At 38.0% G+C, this 13,000-nt stretch overlaps 1 protein-coding gene and 1 pseudogene across 1 annotated transcript; both read right to left on the minus strand.

The window, feature by feature from the left end:
* Positions 1 to 103: 103 nt before the first annotated feature.
* Positions 104 to 1,102, minus strand: LOC120206555 (dof zinc finger protein 1-like). The gene is made up of 2 exons (XM_039206178.1): positions 930 to 1,102; positions 104 to 842 (listed from the first exon to the last, which is right to left on the minus strand). The coding sequence occupies exons 1-2, from the start codon at positions 954 to 956 to the stop codon at positions 156 to 158; spliced, it is 714 nt and encodes a 237-aa protein (XP_039062109.1). The 5' UTR covers positions 957 to 1,102; the 3' UTR covers positions 104 to 155.
* A 1,307-nt stretch (positions 1,103 to 2,409) lies between these two features.
* On the minus strand, positions 2,410 to 12,480 carry LOC120206635 (annotated as a pseudogene).
* Positions 12,481 to 13,000: the final 520 nt, after the last annotated feature.

The following is a 13,000-nucleotide window of genomic DNA, read 5'->3' on the forward strand; positions in this document are numbered from 1 at the left end:
TTTTTTAAAATTATAATTATAATTATTATAGTTTAGGATAAGTTGTGAGAACTTTAAGAAAATTCACGACCGCGACACCCGCAGTGACTGCGATGGCATACGTTATGTCCGCAACCGTGATAAACGCGACGCGACCGAAAACGCGGCCGCGAACGCTATTTAAATCCCTTATCATAATTATTCATCATTCCATTCCATGATGATCCCCAGTTGTTGAAGAACCCGTTAGTGTCGCGGCCATCGAGAGACAAGAGCTCAGTGTTTGGCTTCACCTCGACTGCATGCCAGTCTTCACTCGCAGCATAAGGAAACGTTGTCCGCTGCCAAGCCTCGTTTAAAGCACCGACGTTCCCATCAATGGACATCACGTATGGAGAGTAAGTACGAGCCAAATTTGGTGCTACCCCAAGTCCTCCACCATTCCCCATAAATACATGGTTAGTATCAGCACCGTGAGTGGCAAGTAAGTTGTTGTCAAGGAGAGAAACGTGCATTTGAGGAAATGAAAGATGGAGATCAGTTGGATTATGGGAATTATTAGATAACCTAGAAGATTGACCATTTGCCGATTTAGTATCAGCTTTCTTGTTCTTTCTGCACCCTCCACCAACGGGGATTTTCCTAAGGGTTCCACCCTTGGTCCAGTATCTCCTACACGACTTGCAAAAGTACCTGGGCTGAGAGAGGCTGTAATTGTTGTAATAACAAAACTTGGTGTGCCTGGACTCACACCTTGGGCACTTGACAGCTTCGTCATGCTCAGCTCTTAGCCTCCTTTCTATCACTGGCCTTGAGCATGTCAGAATATCCCCATTCATTCCATGCTCCTCATCAATCTTTCCCTAAACATGCAAATTATACAAGCAAATTAAATTCTTCTAGGCTAAAACACGTATCACTATGCTTTGAATTGCATGAATTAACCATACCTGAAGCCAGTACTTAGATGAATCCATTCAAACTGGAAGAGATGTAAGACCCTTAAAAAATAGATTGTTCAACAAGAAACTGAAAACCAATTATCTGAATATGACAGCAAACACTATAGAGAGACAATTGTCTGAATATGACAGCAAACACTATAGAGAGACAATTGTCTGAATATGACAGCAAACACTATAGAGAGAGCAGAATAAGGAAATGATTGGCCAGCTAAAGGGCGGAAGCTGTAAATAAGAAGGAAGTACAAGGCAGGAATTTAGGGTACATATATAGATGGAAAGAATTGGTATGATGGATCCCTTTCCCTCCTAAGTCGCTGAGTGTCGGTGGGCTAAAACAAATATATTCTATGGGACCGACAATGCTGTATAATCTAAGGACACAGGTCCCACTTATTATATCTTTACCAACACTGAGCTTGAAAATCAAGGACCTTGGTCCTTTGTTCGATAAAGGAAAAGGGAAGGGCATATTGAAAGACAACTCCACTGGCGGGTCCAACCTATGTAGTGTTACACTTGGTTCCTAGCTTAGCTTTAGCTTTAGCTTTAGCTTCAGTCCTTTGGGCAATTCCAATTTGAATAAGTAGCTTCAGGATCACACTTGCCAATAGTTATCATCTTGTGCACGGGGACCAAATGGTGACATAAATGCATGGATTTTTGGACATGGATCATAAGAAAAGTATATTGTGAAATGAAGCATTTGGAAGTGAGACTTGCTTTGGTTCAGTGGTCTATTAGTCAAATTAATCATTTTCATATGAGTTACAGCATAGTAAACTTGTATCATCAGCTTCTATGATATGGGGGTTTCAAGGTCCTGAATGTACTTGGTACAGTAGACTTGACAGATCTCTTTGTAATACTGTGGTTCATCATTTGCTGCGACCCATTCATATAACTTTTCTGGTTCAGGGAACAATGATGTCCCAATGATAAGCAAATGTCTGTTCTACAAGGCACGCTATAATTAATCAATCTTTAATTCATTCAAGCAGCTTTCATGATGATGTCTGTTGAAATCGAGCAATTGTATTGACTATACATGTGTAATGTGAAAGAGGATTTGGGTTACTTTTTGAAATAATGTACCAGCATTAGCATCATCATTCAAGCACTAACAAAACTGCCCAATACTCGCCTTTTTGTGCTTAGGGTTGTCGAAAGAGAGTGGAAATTGATGAAGAATAATAGTTAGGCATGGGATGTCCTCATGGGAGAAGGAGTTGAAGGTGTGTAAGTATTATTCTACATGTTTTGTCATCTGCAATTTAACTGCTGCTCTCTTTTTAGTTTCACTTTCCAATGCATACATTATTTTGTACAATATTTGTGGCCATCTTCAAAGCTGATGAAAAATGTTTGGCTGATAATGTACAATCTTCCTCGTATTTCTTTGGTTTTGGTTTTTATTTCCCAAACCCTAGAATCTGATTGCAAATTCTTGTTAGTTCCTACTAAATTGGATAACGTACAACTAAACCTTCATATTATAATGTATGATACAATTGCTCACTCCCCCTCCCCTCCGGGACCCCTTCTCCCCAAATCTTTGCATCGCCTTCGGCATAAATCAACAACTTCGAGTGATAGTGTGGGGGGTGCAGGGGAGGCATCTTTTAGTAAACAAAGCATGCAGTAAGCAGAAATTGATACACATGGTACACGAGTTTGGTAGGTTATTCACCTGTGACAATGAGCAAGCCATCGTTTTATGCAGGAACGGGACTCAATCAGCAGCATATTCTCGATCCCACAAGTCATAATGTATAATCTCCTCTAAGGAAGGACTGGACACAAATTCTTCTCGGTGCTTCTCACAAGTTAACTCCACCACCTTGAAAATGTCCAAATAGCTGATCCTGAAATCGTGTAACAATTTATTAACTCGAACTTATCGATGAAAGCCACGCTAACAAGATAACATTGGGATACAAAAAACTTACTTTTCATCGATGAACAGTTCCACAGCTTTCTCATTAGCTGCACTAAGAACTCTTGTCATGGTGCCTCCGGCCCTTCCAGCAGCATAGGCAAGACTCATGGACGGGTATTTCACATTGTCAGGAGCCTTAAAAGTCGGTGAACCAAGCCTTTATCATCCATCAACCAACTTAACTCATGAGTATGGTGGCAATGCATTTTCAATAAACTCACTTTTTCAACAAACAAAACTTTAAAAGTGAAATTCCGGGTTATTAGCATTATTATTGTTGTCATTGTAAAATGAAAATTAAATGAAAACTAGTCGAATACTGAAAAATTAGTGAAGTAAATTCTGGAAGGAGGCAAGCTAGTTACTTGCAAAGATCAAGGTGTGGCCAAGTCATTTCGGAGCAGTAAATTCTATCCGGCCACGACATAGTGTAGAGGATTGGCAAGCGCATATCCGGCCATCCCAACTAAGATAACACCGATGAATCCTTAAAAAATAAAAAATGCAAAAGTAACAGAGAATGAAAATCAAATTCCAATCTGTACTCTCCGTATCGTCCAATTCAAGAGCTCCCTCAAAAACTAAAGGTTGAACAACATGTAACATTTGAAGCATCACTGAACAGTGGCCAACAAGATAAAGTTCAGGGTAAAACCTGTGTTTCAACAATTGAATGTATGATAGATTGTGGATGAATTACAATCTCGATATTATCATACTCAACTCCGAATAGGTAATGAGTTTCAATGACTTTGAGACCCCTGTCGAATAGAGAAATCGCTTAGTGCTAGTAATTTAGACAGGGAAAAAATCTAATTGATGACATACTATATTAACAAGTACAATGCTTGTAATTTTGAATGTCAAAGTTGAAAAAACTAAACCTTATTGAAAAGGGTAGCAGAGTCCACAGTAATCTTTTTCCCCATATTCCAGTTAGGATGCCTCAAAGTATCAGCTACTTTAACTTCTTTCAATTTATCAACAGGCCAATCCCTATGAGAAACAAAACGAGCAAATTGCTAAATACGACTTCTTTCTTAGGGACGCTAATCCAAGTTATGTTTCATGTTCTGTAATGAAAACACACTCGATCTTTAAAATGGAAGTTCATGTTTGTGCACACTCGAGCCTAGTTTTAATAGTGTCGACTTCAATTTCTTTTCGGTTGAGAGGATATGTACGAAATTAAACGGTTCGTTATATCAGACTTTCAACTTATAAACTTAATCATTCTAACTTAGATTATGATTATACACCTGAAAGCCCCACCAGATGCAATCAAAATAATACACCCAATTGCACCCTCCGGCAATCCCTGAATACACTGTAAGAAACAAAAGATTATATGAGTTCGTTCTGTAATTATCAAGAATTAAGTCGAGCGATAAATGGCAGGTCAAACAAGTTGATGCAACAAAAGTTACTCCAAGAAAAGAATGAAGACACTGTTGAAAGTATTGTTAAAATTAAAAGTTAAAATTTGGCAATCAACTTTGAAAAAATGGTTTTCAAAGTTTGGTAATGTTTCTTTGAAAATAGTTTTTAAAGTTTGGTAAATATTTCTTTGAAAAATGGTTTTTCAAAGTTTGATAAATGTTTGTTGAAATATTGTAATGATATAATCATAATTAGTCACTAGGCTTTAGGATATTTACAAGATTAAGTCCTTAGTTTCAACTATAAATACCCTAACTCATTTAGCTTCAAAACAATCCCAAAAATCATTTCTTTCTCCCAATACTAGAGAGTTTTCTTGTGAGTAGTGAGTGTTTTGTAAACACCTGTAAATTTTATCTCTTAGTAAAAGATCTGCAGCAGTCCGGAGACGTAAGCACAATTGGTTGAACTTCGTTCTCAATTTCGGGTATTATTTTTCCGCTTTTATTTCGTATTCTCACTAATCTGGTTATAGGAAAATTACTCGTACTCGATTTATTTCTTAACAACTGGTATCAGAGCTTTTGGTTGTAAATTTTGTCAATTTTTTGCGATGTTACTATTCATTACTATTTACGTGAATAGTGAATTTCGTGAATAGTAAAAAAAATTGTCGACGATACGAGTTTGTCGACGGAGGTGTTCTAATACACGATGGTTCGCAAGAATTGTCAGAAACGATTCAAACAAAACCAGATTCGAGTGGGAGCGATGGCTGCAGACGAATGGAAGGTGAAAATTGAAAAGTTCGATGGTGCGGACCCGTAATGTTGCTTTCAACATAGCAAAGGAAAAGACCACGGCGGGTTTTATGGCGACTCTCTCCAGTATGTATGAGAAGCCATCAGCCTCAAACAAATTGCACTTAATGGGGCGATTATTCAATTGGCGGATGACGGAAGGGGCATCAATGGCACAACACCTAAATGAACTCAACACAATCACAACCCAGTTGAGTTCAGTGGAAATTGAATTCGATGATGAAGTTCGAGCTTTAATTTTCTTATCATCTCTACCAGATAGTTAGAATGCTACTGTTACAACAGTTAGCAGCTCGTCGGGAAATAGTAAATTGAAATTCGACGATGTTCGGGATCTGGTGCTGAGCGAAGAAATTCGACGGAGAGAATCGGGAGAAGCATCAACCTCCTCAGCCTTGCACACGGAGTCCAGAGGGAGAACTTCAAAAAGAAATTCAAATCATGGCAGATCGAAATCCAGACAGGGAAAATCCAGAACGGGAAAGAAAGATTTTACCTGCTATAATTATGACAAGAAAGGTCACTTTAAAAGAGATTGTCGAGCACTGAAGAAAAATACCGGCGCACAGGAATCAGCCAACGTGACAGAGGAGACAGGTGATGCAATGATTCTAAGCGTCAACAGTCTGATTGAATCATGGATCTTGGATTCAGGGGCATCTTTCTACTCCACCCCATTCCGAGAAATCATGGAAAATTATGTCAGTGGTGATTTTGGGAAGGTTCATCTAGCTGATGATGAAACTTTGAAGATCTTCAGAAAATGAGACATCCAACTAAAGTAGCCAAACCAGACCACCTGGACTCTGAAGGAGTGAGACATATTCCTAGCCTCAAAAGAAATCTGATTTCTGTTGGACAGCTTGATAGAAAAAAATATAGCATAACTTTTTCAGACTGTGAATGGAATGAAAGATTACCAAAGGAGCACTCGTCATTGCTCGTGGTAAGAAAACTGATATTCTCTATGTAACCTGAAATTTAGAGAATATCATTGCAACCGCAGATGCTGATGGAAAATCAAACCTATGGCACCAAAGGCTTGGTCACATGAGCGAGAAAGGGATGAAGACACTTTTGTCAAAAGGGAAGCTGTCGGATCTAAAGAATGTAGATGTCGGACTATGCGAGGATTGCATATTTGGTAAACAAAAGAAAGTCAGCTTTGCAAAGATTGGTAAGACACCCAAGGCTGAAAAGTTATAGTTGGTTTATACTAATGTATGAGGACCATCTCCAGTTCCATCTCTTGCAGGCTCACTATATTATGTCACCTTCATCAATGATTCTACAAGGAAGGTGTGGGTTTATTTTCTGAAGAAAAATCAAAAATCTTTGATACCTTTAGAAAAGAGAAAATAACCTCAGTGACCAAAAATCCCAGATAATATACGATTTTGACCAACTTTTTTTGGATTTGCGAAAATGACCAACAAAATCGCAATGCGATCTCTAATTCGCATTGCGATCTCCAGTATCACAAATTCGTGTTGCATTTCGCGTTGTGATAGTTGAAAATCGCACGATTTTCCATTTCGCGTTGCGATAGTTGAAAATCGCGTTGCGATTTTCTATTTCGCGTTGCGATAGTCTACAGTTGTCGTTGCGATTTTCCAAATTTGTTGCGATAGTCTACAGTTGTCGTTGCGATTTTCCAAATTTGTTGCAATAGTCTACAGTTTTCGTTGCGATTTTCCAAATTCGTTGCGATAGTTAAAAAAAAGATTTTGTTTCTTAAGAATTTTCTCTAAAAAGATAGTATCCGCGCGGACGTGTCGAAGACACGTATTACCACGACCACGACCACGACCCGAGACGAAACGGCGGCGGCGCGCGAGAGTTCCCCTTGTTCTCTTTCACTCAACAAGGAAGTGCAAAATCCAAGCCTTAAATACCATTCCCAATAGTATTTTCAATACTATGTGGGATTGAACATTACCCCACTTTTTCTATTTTTTTACTTTTAACAATGTTTTGAAACAAGTAAAAGTAGTCCTTTAATTTGATGACTTTGCTTGCATATATACAACTTACATTCTTAAGAGTAATATACGTAGATATCATGTGCTTAATTTAAGTAGCATAGGTTATCATCATTTCTTCAAGTATAAGAATACAAACCCGACAGAACCTCCACCAGAACCAATCATGCAACGCTTGTGGCAATGAACGTTATTCAACTCTTCAAGCAACAATCTTCACAATAGGATTGGTAATGCTCAATCCCACATAGTATTGGAAATACTATTGGGAATTGTATTTAAGTCTTGGATTTTGCACTTCCTTGTTGAGTGAAAGAAAACAAGGGGGACTCTCGCGCGCCGCCGCCGCCGCCGTCTCGTCTCGGGTCGGGTCGGGGTCGTGGTCGTGGTAATACGTGTCTTCGACACGTCCGCGCAGATACTATCTTTTTAGAGAAAATTCTTAAGAAACAAAATCTTTTTTTTAACTATCGCAACGAATTTGAAAAATCGCAACGACAACTGTAGACTATCGCAACGCGAAATGGAAAATCGCAACGCGAAATGAAAAATCGCAACGCGAAATGAAAAATCGCAACGCGATTTTCAACTATCGCAACGCGATTTTCATCTATCGCAACGCGAATTTGCGATACTAGATATCGCAATGCGAATTAGAGATCGCATTGCAATTTTGTTGGTCATTTTCGCAAATCCAAAAAAAGTTGGTCAAAATCGTATATTATCTGGGATTTTTGGTTACTGAGGTTATTTTCTCTTTAGAAAATGGAAGGCCATGGTGGAAAATGAGACTGGTTTGAAAGTCAAGCGATTGAGGTCTGACAATGGAGGAAAGTACAGAAATCGTAGATTTAGAGATTTCTGCGCAAACAATGGGATCAAGATGGAGACAACAGTTCCCATGACACCGCAACAGAATGGCGTAGCAAAGCGCATGAACAGAACTCTGAATAAACGTTCCAGAAGCATGATGATACATACCGGATTGCCCAAACTTCTATGGGCTGAAGCTATCAACACTGCAGCTTACTTGATCAACCGTGGGCCCTCGGTTCCTTTGGATGGCAGAATACCAGAAGAAGTTTGGAACAAGAAAGAAATAAATCTTTCATACTTAAGAGTGTTTGGTTGTATGTCTTATGCACACATAAACTCTGCTGAAAGAAGTAAACTTGATGCCAAGTCCAACAAATGTGTCTTTGTTGGTTATGGTGGTGATGAGTTCGGTTACCGGTTTTGAGACTACGAAAATCGGAATATCATCAGAAGCAGAGATGTCATTTTCAATGAGAATGTGATGTACAAAGACAGATCAACCATAGAATCAAGTAGCTCAAACATCGAAGCTGAAACAAAGGAATTTGCTGAGTTCGAGGAGATTTCTGGAAATGATGTTCAGATCAGTCCTGAAGCAGTTCAAGAAGAACCAGGCACATCGGAACTAAGACGCTCTTCCAGAATTCGTAAACCAACCCAACGGTATTCTCTTCTTTGCACTACTTGTTGCTGACTGACAATGGTGAACAGAGTGCTATGATGAAGCAATGCAAGTGGAGGATTCAGTCAAGTGGAAGTCTTCCATGAAAGATGAAATAGACTCGCTTATGTCAAATCAGACATGGGAATTAGCTGAATTACAACCAGGCACGAAAGCGCTCCACAACAAGTGGATTTACAGGATCAAAGAAGAGCATGATAGGAGCAAACGCTACAAAGCAAGATTGGCTGTCAAAGGTTTTCAGCAAAAAGAATGTATTGACTACAATGATATTTTCTCTCCAGTCGTAAAATTGTCCACAATCAGACTGGTGTTGAAAATTGTAGCTGCAGAGAATTTACATCTTGAGCAGTTAGATGTAAAGACAGCTTTCCTTCATGGTGATTTGGAGGAAAAAATCTATGAGGCAGCCAGAAGGCTTCATAGAGGTAGGCAAGAAAAACTTGATATGCAGGTTGAAGAAGAGCTTGTATGGTTTAAAACAAAATCCTAGACAATGGTACAAGAAGTTCGATAGCTTCATGAGTAGCAGTGATTTTACCAGATGCCAAGCAGATCATTGTTGCTACATCAAGAGGTTCGACAATAGCTTCATTATTTTATTGTTGTACGTTGATGACATGCTCGTTGCAGGCTCAAACATGCAAGAGGTTATAAACTTGAAGCAAAAATTGTCGAAATAGTTTGCTATGAAGGATCTGGGCGCTGCAAAGCAGATTCTTGGGATGAGGATTAAGAGAGATACAAAGTCGGGGACTTTGATGTTATCACAGGCTAAGTACATCAACAAAGTACTCTCCAGGTTCAACATGCAAGATGCTAAACCAGTAAGTACACCTTTAGGTGTTCATTTTACACTCTCCAAAGAACAGTCACCAAAGACGGAGGAAGAACGTGCACACATGGTGAAGGTGTCGTATGCCTCAACAATTGGAAGTCTAATGTATGCTATGGTTTGTACCAGACCAGATATTACTCAAGCAATGGAAGTTGTTAGCAGGTACATGAATAATCTAGCCAAGGTACACTGGGAAGTAGTCAAATGGAATTCTCAGATATATGCTCGGTACTACAAACAAAACACTTTGTTTCAAAGGTATAGATACGATACTGACAGGCTATGTAGATGCTGACTTAGCCGGAAATGTTGACATCAGAAGGAGCACTACAGGGTATGTCTATACTCTAGGAGAAACCGCAGTGAGTTGGGTTTCTCAACTACAGAAGATAGTTTCTCTCTACACAATTGAAGCAGAATATGTCGTTGTTACGGAAGCCAGCAAGGAGATGGTTTGGCTCCAAAGTTTCTTGGAAGAGTTAGGCAAGAAACAAGAAAACAATGTCTTGTATTGCGACAGTCAAAGTGCTATACATCTAGCAAAGAATCCGTCTTTTCATTCCAGGACAAAACACATAAAATTTCGATATCATTTTATCCGTTCTCTTCTGGAAGATGGAATTTTGAAACTTGAAAAGATCAGTGGAGCTCAAAATCCGGCAGACATGTTGACAAAGATGGTGACTACAGACAAACTGAAGTTGTGTTCAACTTCAGTTGGTATGCTAGAGTAACAAGACTAGAAAAGATGTTGCATTGATCGAGGTGTGAAGACGGATTAAAATCAGTCTTCAAGTGGGAGATTGTTGAAAGTATTGTTAAAATTAAAAGTTCAAAGTTTGACAACCAACTTTGAAAAAATGGTTTTCAAAGTTTGGTAAATGTTTCTTTGAAAATGGTTTTCAAAGTTTAGTAAATGTTTCTTTGAAAAATGATTTTTCAAAGTTTGGAGGATGTTTGTTGAAATATTGTAAAGAGATAATCATAATTAGTCACTAGGCTTTAGGATATTTACAAGATTAAGTCCTTAATTTCAACTATAAATACCCTAACTCATTTAGCTTCAAAACAATCCCAAAAATCATTTCTTTCTCCTAATACTAGAGAGTTTTCTTGTGAGTAGTGAGTGTTTTGTACACCTGTAAATTTTATCTCTTAGTAAAAGATCTACAGCAGTCCGGAGACGTAAGCACAATTGGCTGAATTCCGTTATCAATTTCGGGTATTATTTTTCTGCTTTTATTTCGTATTTTCACTAATCTGGTTATAGGGAAATTACTCGTACTCGGTTTATTGATGTAAGTACAATTGGCTGAACTCCGTTATCAATTTCGCGTATTATTTTTCCGCTTTTATTTCGCATTCTCACTAATCTGGTTATAGGGAAATTACTCGTACTTGGTTTATTTCCTAACAGACACCCGACTATAGACAAGAAAAAACAACATTATTGAAAAAGAATGTCTTAGCTATGAGAAATTTTCGTATAATATTATTTCATCATGTTATAGCTCCATACCTGAAATATGGCAGAATATTCGGAATCAGCTGGAAGGATTTTTACGTTATGTTTGTGAGCAAGAGGAAGCACAAAGGGACCACCGATTATCAAGGTCTCTTTATTGGCCAAAGCAATATCTTTGCCTGCTTCTATTGCAGCAACCGTAGGCTACAATAGACCAAAAACGATGGTTGACGGGAAATCGTAGTTCCTAACATCGCTAACATACTTTGTTTAGTGGATGCAATGAAGGTTATACATGGAGAATGCAAAAATATATCTGCAGATGTCAGTGCATACCTTCAATCCTGCACAGCCTACTATCCCAGTAACTACACTAACAGCGTTTGGATGGTGAGCAACCTGGAAAATTTTAAGCCAAACCATCTAAATACTAGAAGTTGCTTTATCTAGTTAAATAAAAGAAACAGTGAATGCAAATGATAGGCTACCTCTATAACGCCTTGTTCCCCGGGAATTATCTCAGGCTTTTGCTCCAGATCAGCCAAAGCCTCTTTTAGTTCACTTACCAAAGACTCATTTTTTACAGCAACCAATTGAGGTTTGAATGTCTTCACCTGTAACAACAAGAAGAAGAATTATCAGCCCTCAAAATTTATCAGCCTCTGGTATTAAGCATGTGCCTAAAGGCCGAAACCACATTATATGAGATTATGACACCAAAATTGTGTTAGTCCATGAATCAAGCTACTCGATTCCGAGTTCAACGTCACCAAATGGTTAGTCTGCAAGTTCAAACGACTAATGCTTTACAAGTTACCGTAACACTGTAAAACGGAAAGTTACCTGATCAGCAAGAAGGGTGACATTTGAACCAGCAGCAAGCCCCACAACTCTGAATTTATCTGGATTCTCAGCAACTATGTCCAGCGTCTGCAACACACCGAATTATGATTCTAAAGAACTTGATCAAATGCTAAACAAAACATGGAAGTCTAAAAAAAATGGAGCAAAAAGGTACATCAGAAGTTAACTGGATACTTCAACAAAAAAAAGGCCAAAAAGTTGCTTTTTAGCTTGCAAAAGACTAAAAGGTTAAAACCCTTTAACCTGAGTTCCAATAGAACCAGTTCAGCCAACGGAGATAGGCTTGGGGCCATCCCAAGTCTTGCGTCCGGGATCTGGAAAAGCTCGTCCAGGCGATGCAGGCGGTGGTTGTGGAGCCTGAACTGAATATTGAACACTCCTCCAAAACGTGGTTCCATAATCCTTCTTCTTCTTAAAAACAAACCCCCCCCCCCGGGAAGATTTCACAAAACAACAATCTTTAAAATCGTAATCTAAAACCCAATAAGCCAAAAGAGAAGCACTTTCAAAGGTTTAAACAAAAAAGAAACAATTGTTCAGGTTTCTAGGAACCCAGTCACAGCTAAGAGGAGGGGAAACCTGGAAATAGCCTGGGGAAGGAGCTGGAGTTAGTGGAACCCAGGAAAGAGATAGACCTGAGTTCAGGAGGATGAACCAAATTCAACGCCATGGAAACTGTGAAGAATGAATGGAAAATCCCACCAGACTAGGCTTGGAGAAACGGAAAGTGGGATGTCAAAAGAAAAAACTTTGAATGGAAAAATGGTACGAATAGTTAATGTGTGATGATTATATGTCACTACTTTGGGTGTTGATTATTTGTAGAGATATATCTACGACTATAAAATATCTAAATGTTTATTATTAAATGATTTAAAATTTTTAAAAATAGATATTATGAGATGGAATAAGAGAAATCAAACTATTTTCAATCGGTTTTATTTTAACAAAACTTTTCTTCAAAATCAACTCAATAGATCAAGATATATATTTTTAATTATTTAATTTAATTGTGAAAATCATAATGTTATAAGATTCTTGATTCAGTACGTATAATTGTTTAACATCAATTAGGTAATTTTGATAATTCAATTATCTTTAAATTATCTGAATTTAATGAATTTTAATTTAATTTTATAAAAAAAATTATGTTTTAAATTTGAAGTAAATTTTATGAGCTGCATAGTCCAGATAGGAGCATAATTTGATTTCTAATAAAAAAATATTCAATTCATCTTGAAATTATTATTATTGTTTTTCTCTATTTATTTA

The sequence above is a fragment of the Hibiscus syriacus genome, unplaced genomic scaffold (genome assembly GCF_006381635.1).
Source record: "Hibiscus syriacus cultivar Baekdansim isolate YM2019G1 unplaced genomic scaffold, ASM638163v2 tig00013960_pilon, whole genome shotgun sequence".
Lineage (NCBI taxonomy): Eukaryota > Viridiplantae > Streptophyta > Magnoliopsida > Malvales > Malvaceae > Hibiscus > Hibiscus syriacus.

Bases quoted from the DNA above. Each gene is read 5' to 3' on its own strand.
- LOC120206555 (XM_039206178.1), bottom strand. From the start codon at position 956: ATGGATTCATCTAAGTACTGGCTTCAG. The intron at 843-929 runs GTATGGTTAATT...TTGCATGTTTAG, and splicing joins CATCTAAGTACTGGCTTCAG to GGAAAGATTGATGAGGAGCA.